The 14,517-nt window shown below is 37.7% G+C and overlaps 1 protein-coding gene across 1 annotated transcript; it reads right to left on the bottom strand.

Annotated features, from left to right (window-relative positions):
- Nucleotides 1–130: 130 nt before the first annotated feature.
- LOC134795075 (pickpocket protein 28-like) lies at nt 131–11,066 on the bottom strand. Its single transcript, XM_063766912.1, has 11 exons — nt 10,724–11,066; nt 10,102–10,267; nt 9,255–9,331; nt 7,751–7,865; nt 7,205–7,359; nt 5,611–5,836; nt 4,734–5,001; nt 3,902–3,967; nt 2,153–2,333; nt 1,726–1,817; nt 131–315 (listed from the first exon to the last, which is right to left on the bottom strand). Exons 1-11 carry the CDS (start codon nt 10,942–10,944, stop codon nt 185–187), a joined length of 1,698 nt encoding a protein of 565 aa, XP_063622982.1. The 5' UTR covers nt 10,945–11,066; the 3' UTR covers nt 131–184.
- Between the last annotated feature and the right edge of the window lie 3,451 nt (nt 11,067–14,517).

The raw sequence follows: 14,517 nt of genomic DNA, 5'->3' as shown, positions 1-14,517 counted from the left end.
TCAGAGCCTTCACAAATGATCAGACATAAAGGATTGTTGTGTACAAATAAAAGTGACCATGTCCTTCCCCCCTAGGATTCAATTTAAAGTACATAAATATCTCAATCTGTGTGCATGTGAATAAGTGAAAAAGTTACAATGCCATTTGTGTGGATGCCCACTATTTAGAGCCTATCAATTTAATTTAACTCCTGTGGCGATGGCAGATTTCGGTGACCACTGCGTGCAAAGGTCGCAACAGTACGAAGTAGATTAGTTCTGCCACGCTGATGATGCTGAAGCCGAGGAACAAGCTCAGCAGGCCGCCGATGGCTCCTGGATAAACAGGTAAGTCATTTATAATAATAATTCAGCCTATATACGTCCCACTGCTGGGCACAGGCCTCCTCTCATGCGCGAGAGGGCTTGGGCTATAGTCCCCTCGCTAGCCCAATGCGGATTGGATACTTCACATACACCTTTGAATTTCTTCGCAGATGTATGCAGGTTTCCTCACGATGTTTTCCTTCACCGAAACGCTAGTGGTAAATATCAAATGATATTTCGTACATAAGTTCCGAAAAACTCATTGGTACGAGCCAGGTTTGAACCTGCGACCTCCGGATTGAAAGTAGGGCGTCATATCCACTCGGCTACCATCGCTCCAACAACAACAACAAGTCAAGTCATTTAACTAGCCATAAACTTTGTAAGTCACCATAGAACGTCTGGTTGTGCAAGGAAGAGTGGTGGGTGTTAATGTTAAGGCTAGAGGAACTGATGAAGATCCCCAATGAGATGGATCGACCAAATCAAGGCCAGTATGTCTGTCACAGTAAGTGAATGCTCACGGAGAGCTCTACGGGAGGAATGATGGCGTCTCGTTAAGCGTGTCGCTCAAAAATTTACATAATGGCCACAAGTACTCTGTAAAGAGCGTAACGAAGGAGACGAGGAAAACTTCGGAGACTATCATAATTCAAACTTCAAACTTCAACATTTATTCAGCAAATAGGCCACAAGGGCACTTTTACACGTCAACACGGGAAAAGTATTCGGAATGGCGTAATGGGAAAAGTATTCGGAAAGCATAAAGCTGGAGGACCCAAGATGACTTGGCATGGTAATATTAAAGAGTGGACAAGTATTAAGATCGTTGAGTAAATGCTGAGATTGGCATTTGATAAGAAAAATATTAAGAAGCTAACTGCCAAAATTATGAAATTGAGCAGTTCTTCTATTATTTCGTATTATTCATTAGACAAAGTTGATGATGAGTTATTTCAACCAACCAACCTTGACGACCGGTCTGGCCTAGTGGATAGTGACCCTGCCTATGAAGCCGATGGTCCCGGGTTCGAATCCCGGTAAGGGCATTTATTTGTGTGATGACACAGATATTTGTTCCTGAGTCATGGTTGTTTTCTATGTATAAGTATTTATATATTATATATATATATATATATATATATATATATATATATATATATATGGTTGTCTAAGTACCCACAACACTAGCCTTCACGGGCTTACCGTGGGGCTTAGTCAATTCGTGTAAAAAATGTCCTATAATAATATTTATTTATTTTTATTCAATGGCTTTTTTACTTCGGCTTTTCTCAAGGCCGATTTGGTGAATAAGAAGAGATAGACAAAAGATTAGGTAATATGGTTATGTAATAGTTTAAGATACAATGTGATATGCAATAGAGATTATGAGTATGAGTAAGTAATTGTGCAACGTACCAACGAAATAGTAATCATCGTACTGCGCATGACGATGTTGCCCAAGAAAGCTGTCGTCGTAGAAATGAACGTTTAGCCGAGTTATTTCCCCCCTGCCGGCAAAATAAAGATCACAATTAGATACTCAGTAATCAACGTCTTAGTCTTATAACAGACTAAACTAAAAGGTATGTCGCCAAATTGTATGAGTCCAGGGTATGTTCATTTGCGTGAATCTGCTAGGTCGCCCGGATGAGTCTTAAATTTGGAGAACACTTCAGCCATGACGTGAAGTGGACTGGCCAAGTCACCAGTGCTGGACTGCCTAGTTGGCTTATATTATTCTTCTTATACATGAGAGGTACTCGTACGTATGTGCCTGACATGCGTACCTTTCATGACAAAGACAGATGATGATGAGAGAAAGAGACAATAAAGTTCTACTCACGGTCCAGGATACCCCCACTTGGGTGATTCAGCTGGGTCTGTCTTCAGATCCGAGTAAAACACTTGACTGTTGTATATGACATCGTTGCAAGCCGGGTGGCATGAGCTGGACTGGCCCGTTGGTTTTCGTTGTTCTTCGCTGTCAGCGAAATAAGCGTATATCAGCTGCTCTTCGACTTTAGCTGCGACAAAATTGGATAGATATAATTATAAATAGGGTACCTATCTAGGAAGAACCTTCTTCCTGAAGTCGACCCCTGGTCTAAAAAATGTATGATAGATTTAATTCAAAATTACAGTACGGAATTCATCTAAATAAGCTGCAGGGATTGCAGACAGTGCCCTACCAACAGGTTGGATGTAGGTACGCTTGTTTGCCAACTACATGACATACAACAATTAGGCCCACTTGCACCATTCCACTAACCCGGGGTTAACCGGTTAAACCAGCAGTTACCATGGTTACCAGTGCAATTTGACACTGGTTTATTGGTTTAATCGCTTAACCCCGGGTTAGTGGGATGGTACAAGTAGCCCTTAGGCAAATAGCCGGGTCCACACAGAGCGAGCAAACGCGCGAGGCACGTCTACACTGGACGTTTTGTCGGCGAGGAAATTGCCTACGTCGTATGCTCGCTCTGTGTGGACCCGGCTAAAAATGAATAAGGCCCGCTTGCACCATTCCACTAACCCGGGGTTATCCGGTTAAACCTGCAGTTACCATGGTTACCAGTACAATTTGACACGGGATTAACGGTTTAACAGCTTAACCCCGGGTTAGTGGGATGGTGAAAGTGGGCCTAAGTGTTTTTACATTTGTTTTTAATTTAATTACAGATAAATAGATTATTATTACATGTTTCCCTGTGTTTAAATCTACAATGTCTTTAAATATCAACGTACCGACTGAATTTCTCTTACATTTCGCTCCGTCAATCTTTGTTTACTGTCTGACTTAACTTATGTGAATCCTCTAAACATTAAAGTCAGGTTGTTAGAAATTCCATCGTTCAGTAAGTAGAAAATTAAATTAGTAGCAGTTACGTAACTATTCAGTCTTATTATAATAGAAACGAGATCTTATGATAACTATTCAATCGGTGTTTTGAGTACCTCGATGTTAATTAATGTAGGTAATTTTATGTATACCATTTACTGAGGCTGGTAGTAAGAAGTATTTATGATCAGCTATATACGAACTCGTTGAAGGGTTGACTGCTGATTTGTATATAATAGAATAGAATAGAATTGATTTATTCGTGAGCACAAACAATCGGTACAATACATTACATTATATAAAAGAAAACATAAAATAAGATTAAAGTGCCACGAAATGGTCCCATCTCAGCATGTTGCTGGTGGCTTCCAGCGCTGATCTTCCGATGAGACCATCAAGTGAGAAGAATCACGGGAGGTAACCGACAAGAAGAAAAAAGACATAGAAATAACATACAGTAAACAAATAATCAAATAAGTAAAAATTAAAAAAACAAAAGTTACACAGCAAGAAGTTACAACATAACGACTATTTACAACTAAGATTATTATATTAAAATGTTAAGTAAGTAAAATTATAATATACCTATATAAACTTTCAGTCCCTAATTTTGGCTACTTTCTAGTAGAATATCACCCTGCAATTCTTTACCAACCTCCTGAGATAACTTGGTAGACGTACATACCATATAATTAATTATATACCAATTATAAACCATAGGTCTGATCTTAGTATAGGTAATTAATAATTTACCTCTAACATCGTTTATGCACAGATAATCCGATTTTGTGGAACAAATAGGCTCCGATGGGGACTTCTCTGAAACAATCATGAGAACAACATGTGTGGGTAGATAGATAATCATGATTCATAATCAATTAATATCTCGGTATGAATCTATCTATCTATCTATCTAATACCTTTAAACGAGCAATTCTTGTTTATTTTTATATATTTCGGGGATCTCGGAAACGGCTCTAACTCTTTCGATGAAATTTGCTATATGGGGATTTTCGGGGGCGCTAAATCGATCTAGCTAAGTCTTATCTCTGGGAAAACGCGCATTTTTGAGTTTTTATATGTTTTCCGAGCAAAGCTCGGTCTCCCAGGTATTCATATATTCTATTCTCACGGATATGGACTGGTAACTTTAAGAGTTCAAGCCATTTCATAAATATCATAGTTTTACATAAATTAAACGAAAGTGGAGGTCCTGGGTTCGAGTCCTGTTAGGCAAGAGCATTTATTTGTATGCAAATATTTTGCTCCTGAGTTATGGATGTTTTCTATGTAGGTATCTAAGTAGGCAGGTACGAGTATGTATGTAAATCCATTTAAGTAGATATACGTATAAAGCTGCGTAGAAGGTGTAGGTACATATACTACTTAGATGTAGGAACATGTAGTAAGTACCTATGCGCTAAGCTTTGCTTAGTTTGAGGCTACACTGATCAGATCAGTGGAAGATTTTCCTCAAATACACTGTTTCCTTATTTATTAGGTAAGTATATTTATTTATATGAACTGTCCATCATTCCGTCATTTGAAAAGCGCCGTGAAATAAGTTAATCATAACTTCACTTACTGGGCCAGTTGTAAAGAACACAATTGCACGATTTCTTGGCTTCCCCAATCAGTAGATCCAGTTTACAGTTACTATCCGTATAGGACTCAAAGTACTCGAGCTTTCTTTCATCCTGGAAGAAGCATTGTCGCCGTTCCGGCAGCAGGCCTTTGAGAGAAGAATCCGTGCGGTAGGTGATGGGGTACACCTCGATGGTCGTCATTCGGTCCATGGGTAGACGGATGATGGTGCTGCTGTATACGTGATTGGTTGGCGAGCTGATGATTAACTGCATATAAAAATAGATACCTATATTTCATGTAATTTCAGTCACACAATATTCTAGCATTGTGGCAAAAATATAAGAATAGGAACTTATTGTTTTGAAATTGCTCAGTAATCAAGTAGAAAAATTGGCACTATTATTAATTATATGCTCTGTATCTTTAGGTAGGTACTTAAATAATTTGTACATTTTCGGGTAGTTATAACATTTATTGATTAACCAACCAAATACAAAACCATCTGGATCTCTCACTGAACGACCTGATTTTAACCTACATTATTTGATCATGTAATGTTTTCATCTACCGCTACCCTCAACTGGCTTAAGAAGCCATTTGAGGGTAGATTTTGTTTATTTTTATTTAAATACCTTAAGATACAGACTATAGTAATGTAAGGTTGGTCATTTCGGCCAGATGCATCCAGAAGGGTGGACTCGGAAACTTAGTGTTGGCCACAAGGTGAAGAGGTGGCGAGGCAAGCTCAGGTGGTGATGGTGAGCCGACCTATGTAGATGCAATCGAAGGAGATTGATCTGTCTCTATAGAGATGAGTAGAAATCCAGGAGGAAGGGCTTTTGGCTAAGTCTTCATTGACATGTTAAAATGCTTACATTAAACCCAACACTAGCGCCATCACAAGCCACCTGGTGTTCACTCTCGTTTAGGTACAGTTCCACCCCCAGGCCGTTCGTCTCTCCAGACGCCATCACCCTGAACGGTTCCATGGCAGGGTCGGGAGGAAACACCTTCGGGTAGCCCGCGTCCAGCCCCCAGTCCAGGGTCTTTTGGGAGACGTAGGGGGAGAAGGTGCGCTGCCAAGCGGTTGTGACGTTTGTCCTGAGGGAGGGAGATGATAATGATGGTAATGACAGCAATACACAGTGCAGTGGATACAGTCAGCAGAGATTTTGAAAAATCGTAGCTCTTTTTTAGACAATAATATAAAAAATAATAGAAATCTTGTGGCCTTTCTCTAGTCCAGCCATTCTCCAAAGACCCCTACCCGCCCTAGTCCGCGGACCCCTAGGGCTTCGCAAAGCCTCTATGGTGGCTCCGCGAGTTAAAAGCGAAAACAAATCAATAACCAGCTCTTCTATATCTCTGGTCTACAATTAAATAGTGACGAACGTTTTTTTTTATTTGATGCTCTGTCTAATATTTCGCTTTCCAACAGGGTTCCGTCGCCAAACAAGTTTGAGAATCGCTGCTCTAGTAACTTCATCGATTCGAAACCTGATTAAACAACATTCGCTTATTAAAAAAATCCCGAACATAAGTCTAAAAAGCACTATTAAAATGTTGTAACTATTATCGCACAAAAGCTATTATTGAGTACAACATGAAAATTGCTTCTATAATACGTACCTAATGTTTTTTTTGTTAAAAATTACAACAACGTCCGCGATGGGAACTAGTGGAAATAACCCCAAAATTTTAAACAGAAGGAACTTTTCAGTGTAATGAAAGGTAAAATATTTATACCCTTTTTATTCCTGCTTTTACACCCCCTCTTAACCCAAAAACGCGCCCTACTGCATCCATACCCACGTAATTAATACAATTAAAACGTTGCTAAAAGCCTACGCTAAAACTATAACTAAGCGTATAGTCTAACCTGTTTGCGTCTATTTTAGTTCAGAACAGGCTAACTAAGCTATCAATAGTTTTATGAATTCCTCTAAACCACTCTATATTCGTTAGTGACTCTATAATCAGTTCGTGACATCCTTATATTAAGTATATAAGCCCAATTGCGAGCTCTAGCATGAAAAATGTAGGTATGTGTCGGAATATGAGTCTAGGTAGTATAAGTATGTCTAGGGAGCTCAGCTGGTAGAGCGGCGGACTTGTATCCTGGAGTCGCGAGTTGTAGTCTCGCCCGAGACAATACAATACAATTATACTCTTTATTGCACACCTCATCACGGAAAACAATACAAATAATACAGGATCAACTGCACATTTTGTAGTATTCTGCTTCGGTTTACTTTTTATGTTCTGTGTTGTTTTGTGTTTGTTTATGTCAGAGAAATCAGCGTCGTAACACTACTCATGTGCTGCGACACATGCTGAGTGTTATCCTTTTTGGAACCACTCGCAACACTGTAATTTCAAATTTACCTGATTTAAGTCTATTTTAATGTTGTTGTGTATGTGTGTTTCGAATAAAAGCATCATTCATTCATTCATTCATTCATAACTCACATGCCGTGGAGCGGTAGGCTGTTGAAAGCGAAGCATAGGCCGTAGTTGGTGAAGACTGGGCTGAAGAGCTTAGTGCAGCATTCCTCCGTCAGCCACGTTTGGGAGGATGGACGCCAGTAGCAGGATTTTATCACTTCTGTGCATTTTGGGGCACCCTGTATACAAATGAAAGGTAAGCTTAAAATTGAAGTTTCTTCGTATCTTGTTACAGTTAACAGCCAATATGAAAAACGCTAGGGATCTCATAGATCATTTAATCTTAATACCATTCCAATTAGCTGACCAAGGGCGGGTTTAAATCCAGCAAGCTGTACTGTAGCTGCACCTTTTTCATTACAAGTACACAATTTGTTGCACAATGTTTAGATAAATACTTATCTACTCTCTCTTTCCACCTAAGATGGACTAATTACCTACCTAACTCTTATATTATAGCTAAGAACAGATGTAAAAAAGTAATGAAATAAATGCATTTGTATTGGTATATTATTGTTACTAGGTACGAAGTGGCACCAAACTGAAATTCCTTGACTGCAATACTTTCACCTGTAATATGAATTTCTCCAGCAACAAATTCTGTTGAGGTGTGAGTCTTTCGTCCAAGGCTCGGTTTTCCTTGCTCATTTGTGGACACACCAGCGAAGCGAAGAATTTCTCCAAACTATAAACAGTGTCACAACAATGAAATATAATCCAAAACACCTCTACAGGTATTTATAGAACTAAACTATTCGAATCTATTAAGTAGTTTGGAACATTCGAGTAAAATAAATAAAATCACATATATTTAATTTACTGACTGCGCCACTTATGTACACTGTTCAAGCTAATACGAGTACTTTGAATTAAAGGCCCAGCAAAATGTCCTATCTTAATTTATTATTAATTAATATCAAGGTAAACTACGTATTAAAATTGGTTCTTGTAAAATAATTTTATTTTACTGAATCGTTCCGAATAAATAATATGGTGACTGATCTGCACGTTCCACAGCTGTATTGATATTGCCAAGTCGAAATCTGTATTTAAGCAATAAAATTAGCGTACCGAGGCTTAAAATGAGTATTCTAAAACAAATAAATAATAAAATTATGCAACAAAATATACTACTACTATGTCTGCTTCTATTCGCCACGCGCCAAAACCTTATGGCGTTACTGGCCGCGTAGCCAAGATGCCAATCGCTAACGCTCCGTAGCGATCGAAACGCAACTGTCACTGTCGCACTAATATGGAAGAGTGACAGAGAGACATAAAGCTTTTCGTTGTCGAAGCGATAGCGATTGTAACCTTGGCTAGGCCGGCTGATTAGTGATTACAATGCATAACAACGAATCATTACCGCATTTGGCACAAAATGTTACAGTATATTTATTTTTACAGCTATTGTACGGCTCCATTAGCAAGTTTACAATACGGCTTTTGTACTGAGAGTGAAAGGCGAGATGCTATTTTTCTTGGTTTATAAACCGGGTATATGTAGATAGTAATTTTACTACATCTTCTCCTTCTAAAAGTTAAGAGAGAATAGTATGCGATAATCAGACATCGTAAATTTTATAGCATTTTTGGTGCCGCGGAGTGGTGTTAACGGAATTGGTATTGGTACCTATAGATAATTCCAACTGAAATGGTAAATGAAGGTTAATATTAAAGTAATGAACGCTAATTAATCATTAGGGTTCAAATTGTTTATACCAATTCCGTTAACACCACTCCGCTGCACCGAAAATGCTATAAAATTTAAGATGTCTGGTGATAATTACTCAGAATATTATTAACGAAAGTAGATATACCAAAAGTCGTTTTAGTATCAAAGTCAACCTGTTACACCCTGTTTCTACTGAAAATCTTAAACACCGAAACTGGGTACGCACAAGTAAATAATTTATTCCCATAAATTAAATATTCGTATAAATTCTGTACAAAACTCAGGTCGTAACTCGTCACTTATTTTGTCAAAAGATCATATGATGAGGCCGCGTATTATGTGCATTTTTAGTTTACTTCCTTAAATACGTAAAACTATATTTGTTAGGTATATACTTACTCATCGAACCGGTTTACGTTTCTATATGACAGCTTGACGTGCAGATGCGGACATAGCACCACGTTAGGAAACGGCACCTAAGTAAGGCTAGTACAAATTAATTAACCATGATAACAACAAACAAATCAACAAAGGTTACATATTGTATTCGTCACCATGTTTGTACTGTCGCAACAAATATTTTTGCATCTTAGGTATATTAGGTATTAGTCAATATAAAAGTTTGTATAAGTAATTAAAATAATCTCTCTCGGGACCTGGACTTTGACCTGGACTGGACCTGAAACTGGACTTATCTAGAAAACAATCATTTGCATTTAGATCGAGCTATTTAGTGAAATGGGACTGCTCAGGAAGACCAGGCGGCTTAGCACAGTCGCGTTTTTATCCCTTGTCACCATGCCTGTCACGTTCTAAGAAGTATGTAAGTGCGAAAGGGACGCGCATAGTGATAGTCGATAAAAATGGAACCGTGTTGAGCCGGCAGAATGGGACTCCTCTACGACAAAAGTGTTTTTCTAAGTCTTCAGGCTAACTAGTTGTAAATATGTAATTTATATGGCATTTCAAACTGTTTTGAGAAGTTGGTTTATTTCTATTAACGATTAATCAGAATCACTAAGGTAGTGTAGTTCAAACTGTGGGTCGCGACCCCCTGGAGGGTACAGTACATTGTTTTAAGACTGACAGAGTCTTCGCGACCCTTTGTATAACCGGGACATTTTGTTCATACTAAGAGGGTCGCGTCATGAAAAAAATTGATAAACACTGGACTAAGGCATCCGATAGAAACCAGGCAAAAAAATGTCTCATGACATGGGACTAAATAGTTTTAAATTGGACTAACCGCCCACACCGGCGAAGGCAGGGAGTCGATGACATTAACGAACGGTGTGGACGTCCATTTGAGGAACAGCTGCGTGATGTTGCCAGCGCAGGCCGCTACACTGATTATCATTATGGCAACCCAGGTGAGACGCTCGGCGCGGCTGAAGGTCGGATCCAACATATATCTGGGGAAAGATAATAGATGATCGATGATGAATAATTTACTTGACATTAATATATAAAAAAAAAACAAAAATAGTCAGAAAAAACTAACAGTCATATAATTTTGGGATTTTTGAATATTTTTAATAATACTCAAAAATCCGACAGACGAATCGCGTCGGCGTTGAGCGTGCAGGGTTCTGATGCTCTGAACCAATGATATTATAGCTCTAGTTATATATAATATCATTGCTGTATGTATGTATTTCGTGTCCCTTGGGTAACTCAGGACCGGGACGTGTCGTATTCTCAAAGAGTGACTTATGCACATCATTGGGGTGGGCGATAACAGGCTAAAATCAATAACCATCATCATGACCCAAATATCCAATTAATCAAATCATTTATTTTCAGGCAACTAATGGGGATTGAAACATACATACCTTACAAACTAACAAACATTAAGAATTTGCACTTACTTTATTCCATGTAAAGATCCTTGACTAAACAACTGCTTAAAACCCCTAACAACTTGCACCGCCCACACTTTACCAACCGCTTTGTACGTCCATTTCTTCATTCTTCCTTTCTTATGTACACCTAACGCCTCCGGACTTATATACTTGAAATCCTTTATGTAGTAATCTAGTAAATATTTACTGTTTAACGTTTGCTCGTTTGTGTCTGTATTCTGTGACATCTTGGGTACAACTAGTTGAAGTAGTTGATGCAATGTTGGTAATTGCTACACCTTTGTTAAAAGGTCATTTGGTTTACTAGAAATTAACTAGTATTACTGTAATCAAACAGGCGGTTTGTTCGATTGGTATTTATAAAATATAAGTAGGTATTTATTTTCTAAAGCAGTTCAGGAACTTTCGCTCAGAAATGCGACGAAACAATCTCGAGATACTTTTAAATATTCCAGCGATTTAGGAGTCTCCGATTGCATCAAAGCCAAAAGCTAGGATAACGAACTTATGAATTTAACGGTCTGTGTAGTATGTCTGTTTCATTGTGGGTTTGTTTCTAATTTACCTATAGGCCAAGCAATAAGAAGTTAGAGGGAAATGCTAGGAACACAATTTTTGACTCCGTAACTTTGTTTGTTTTTTATTCGTTTATTATTCGTTTCTTTCTTATTATTTCTTCGTATTATTTCTTTGTTTATTATTCGTAAAAAAAATTGGAGGTGTGTCTGTTTAATAAGTTATAAAAAAAATATCTAAAAATATTGACACATGTATTTTTTTCTTTTTTTGTATGAAGTGTTAACTTGTTTATAATGACATATTGTAGGTCTTAATTAAGTGTACCATACGTGTAAAGCACGAAAGAATTCGTTCCATGGAAACGAAAATATTCATGAATATATTTTTATTTTATTTTATTTTTTTCTTCAAAAATAAGAATAGCTGAAAGCTGAAATTTAGTACAGACCTTACTAATAATGTTGCACATCATCACAAAAAAATCAGGCTGAAAAGCTATAAAGCCACAAGATGGTCCCTCTTCCTGCCACGGCCTATTACAAACATTCAAGAGCGGATATCTCGAAAACTATACAAGATATCGAAAAACTTGATGAGTAAAACTTGTAGCAAATTTAATAAGCTTTAATTTTGTAGAAAATATCATGTCGCTAGGACGCATAGATTCCGAGATATAAGTAAAAAACCGAAAAACGGGACCTTCAAACCCCTCCCTCCCCCCCAGCACCAAGGCTAAGGGCGGGGACTTTTGATATGTTCACCTCCTAACTACTCCAAACAAAGTTACGGAGTCAAAAATTGTGTTCCTAGAATTTCCCTCTACAACCTTTTTTGGGCATTCATTTCCTGACCTACTAATAATGAATATACTATTTATTTTTTATTTATTTATTCTATACTAAAATCTTACATTAAATCAAACAGAAAAGTGCCGTGAAACCCTATCGCGTTTGTTCGGGTTTGTTTGTTGTTTGTATATTTTTAATAAGTATACGTTTAATTATTGAAATGTCAACTGTTTCGCCTAACCTTTTCATCATATTATTGAGTAACACCTTTATATCCGTCTTTCATAAGACATATGTGACGTCCCACGGGTAAAGGTACCTTGTACCTTATGTCGGTTGGCGCTTACGCTATTATTAACGCCGCTCCAATATCATTGCGGCGCTATGCGACGTAAGCGCTAGCCGCCATAGGGTACCTTTTGCCGTGGAACGTCACATATAGTGACCCCAAATAAAAGTAAAACACGAAAAAATCAAATGTAATCGGGTTATTATTTTTTATTTAATTACAATGCCCTTAGTCACAAAATCTAGCAATAAATCTAACTTGGTAAATATAACTTGAATTTTGGCTAGTACCTATTCATTTTGGGTACTTCTCCACAATAACATATCACTTATATTTTTTATATATGTACTCGTTTTCGCGTCTCACAGTTCAAACATTGGCCACCGTATTACTATCCCAGGAACCGCCGCGTGGCAATGCTAGTGTTAAATGTTGGAGTAATTTGCAATTGCGTTATTAGCTGAATGCACTCAGACCTATTGACGATATGTTAGGTGTCCACTGCGAAGCCATATACTCCGATCAATAACTACTATTTTCCGAGAAGATTAATTAGGCTGAGAAAACAATTTACAGTTCTCAGAACACATCGATACAAAATTAACAAAATTAAACACCGTTCCAAAGCGTTAAAATATAATGTGAATCAGATTGTTAACTTGTATCCTGTGACCCAGTGCCCTGGATATTGACATTATGGAAAATATTTATACAGAATTTGATGTACTTTAGTCTATGCCAGATCGTTTGATCCGTATTTTAAAATAATATAAAAGTTAAGTAGGTAGCGAAACAGGTTTCATACAAATTTAAATGCTCCATTATACTTATAATAATGAAAAAAATCTAACGGTCGGGCATTAGCTATGATTAAAATACATCAAATTGTATAAAAATATATGTAGTTAATATCCAGAGAGGAAAATGAGGACTACGTTTGTATGGAAAGGCGGTTTTGGTCTTAATATTTCCCCCTTTAGTCTTAATATTTCTGAATATGCTGACAATACCTCTGAAGTGGCAGGAATCGGCTTCCGGACAATTTATGTCATTTAAATTTGAAATTTGATTAAATTTGAAATTCCAACAACTCAAAAATGACGTATGCCACTTGAAAGGATCTGAACCGAAAGTTAATTTGATGCAAGAATGTAGAATGGTAAGATTGGCGGTCCGTGCCTAATACAGTAGAATCCGCTTATAATGACATCGAAGGGAAGTGACAAACACGTCATACTAAGCGGATGTCATATAAAGTATAGTGGATTATCTTCTTATTTTTGTTACTTTTTCCAAATTAATCTCAAATTCCTTTGCGAGAGATGAGTTTTATTAACCGTGTACCAATTATCCCGAGAATCAAAACTAAAACAACTTACACGCCACGCACGCGTCAAACGTTTCGCAATGAAAGACGTGGGGACGGCTACGAAAACCAGCGAATTGTCAGTATAACCGGACATAATTCCATAAAAATAGGATTTAAAGGTCATAGTAAGTGATTTGTCACTATAAGCGAAGTCATCTTATCCGACTTTGTCACACAGAATTTTATATGAAAACCAAACTTCGCACAGTAATTGCGTCATAGTAAGCGGTTGGTCAGTATATGCGGAGTCATAATAAACGGATTCTACTAATGTAATTTACAATGTATGTAGTCCTCTTGTTCTTGAAAGAACACGTGCGGAGTAATTATTGTGGGAGTCAACTAGGTACCTTGTTTATTGGTCTAATAGTCGAGTGGTCTCGATTGATCGCGCATTTAACAGCAATTATTGAATAACTAACTATTCGTTCTGAGTATAAGTATACTAAAGACCCGCCCCGGCTTCGCACGGGTTACACAAAGCCATAACAAATTATACACCTAAACCTTCCTCAAGAATCACTCTATTGATAGGTGGAAACCGCATGAAAATCCGTTCCGTAGTTTTTGAGTTACAGCGACCATACATACATACAAACAGACAGACGCGGCGGGGGACTTTCTTTTATAAATAAGGTGTAGTGACTAGTGATATAACTTTTCGTAAGGTACCTAGTTAGATAGTGTCATACCACTCATACCTAACTTACGGCCCGATTCGAACTTTAAGATACGTCAGTTAATAGATCTAGAAACGATATGGATTAGATACGTCAGTGTCAAATGTGACGTTTCTTCAAACAAAAACGTCACTTTTGACATTGACACATTTAGC

Source organism: Cydia splendana, chromosome 11 (genome assembly GCF_910591565.1).
Source record: "Cydia splendana chromosome 11, ilCydSple1.2, whole genome shotgun sequence".
NCBI classification, from domain to species: domain Eukaryota; kingdom Metazoa; phylum Arthropoda; class Insecta; order Lepidoptera; family Tortricidae; genus Cydia; species Cydia splendana.
This window is presented reverse-complemented; position numbering and strand designations above follow the sequence as displayed.

What these genes read in the sequence shown, in the direction of transcription:
- LOC134795075 (XM_063766912.1), bottom strand. Translation starts at nt 10,944, where the DNA reads ATGTCACAGAATACAGACACAAACGAGCAAACGTTAAACAGTAAATAT. An exon ending in AACGTAAACCGGTTCGATGA is followed by an intron (nt 7,866 to 9,254) that starts GTAAGTATATAC and finishes CACTGTTTATAG; the next exon opens with TTTGGAGAAATTCTTCGCTT. An exon ending in TGTTCTTTACAACTGGCCCA is followed by an intron (nt 3,968 to 4,733) that starts GTAAGTGAAGTT and finishes TGATTGTTTCAG; the next exon opens with AGAAGTCCCCATCGGAGCCT.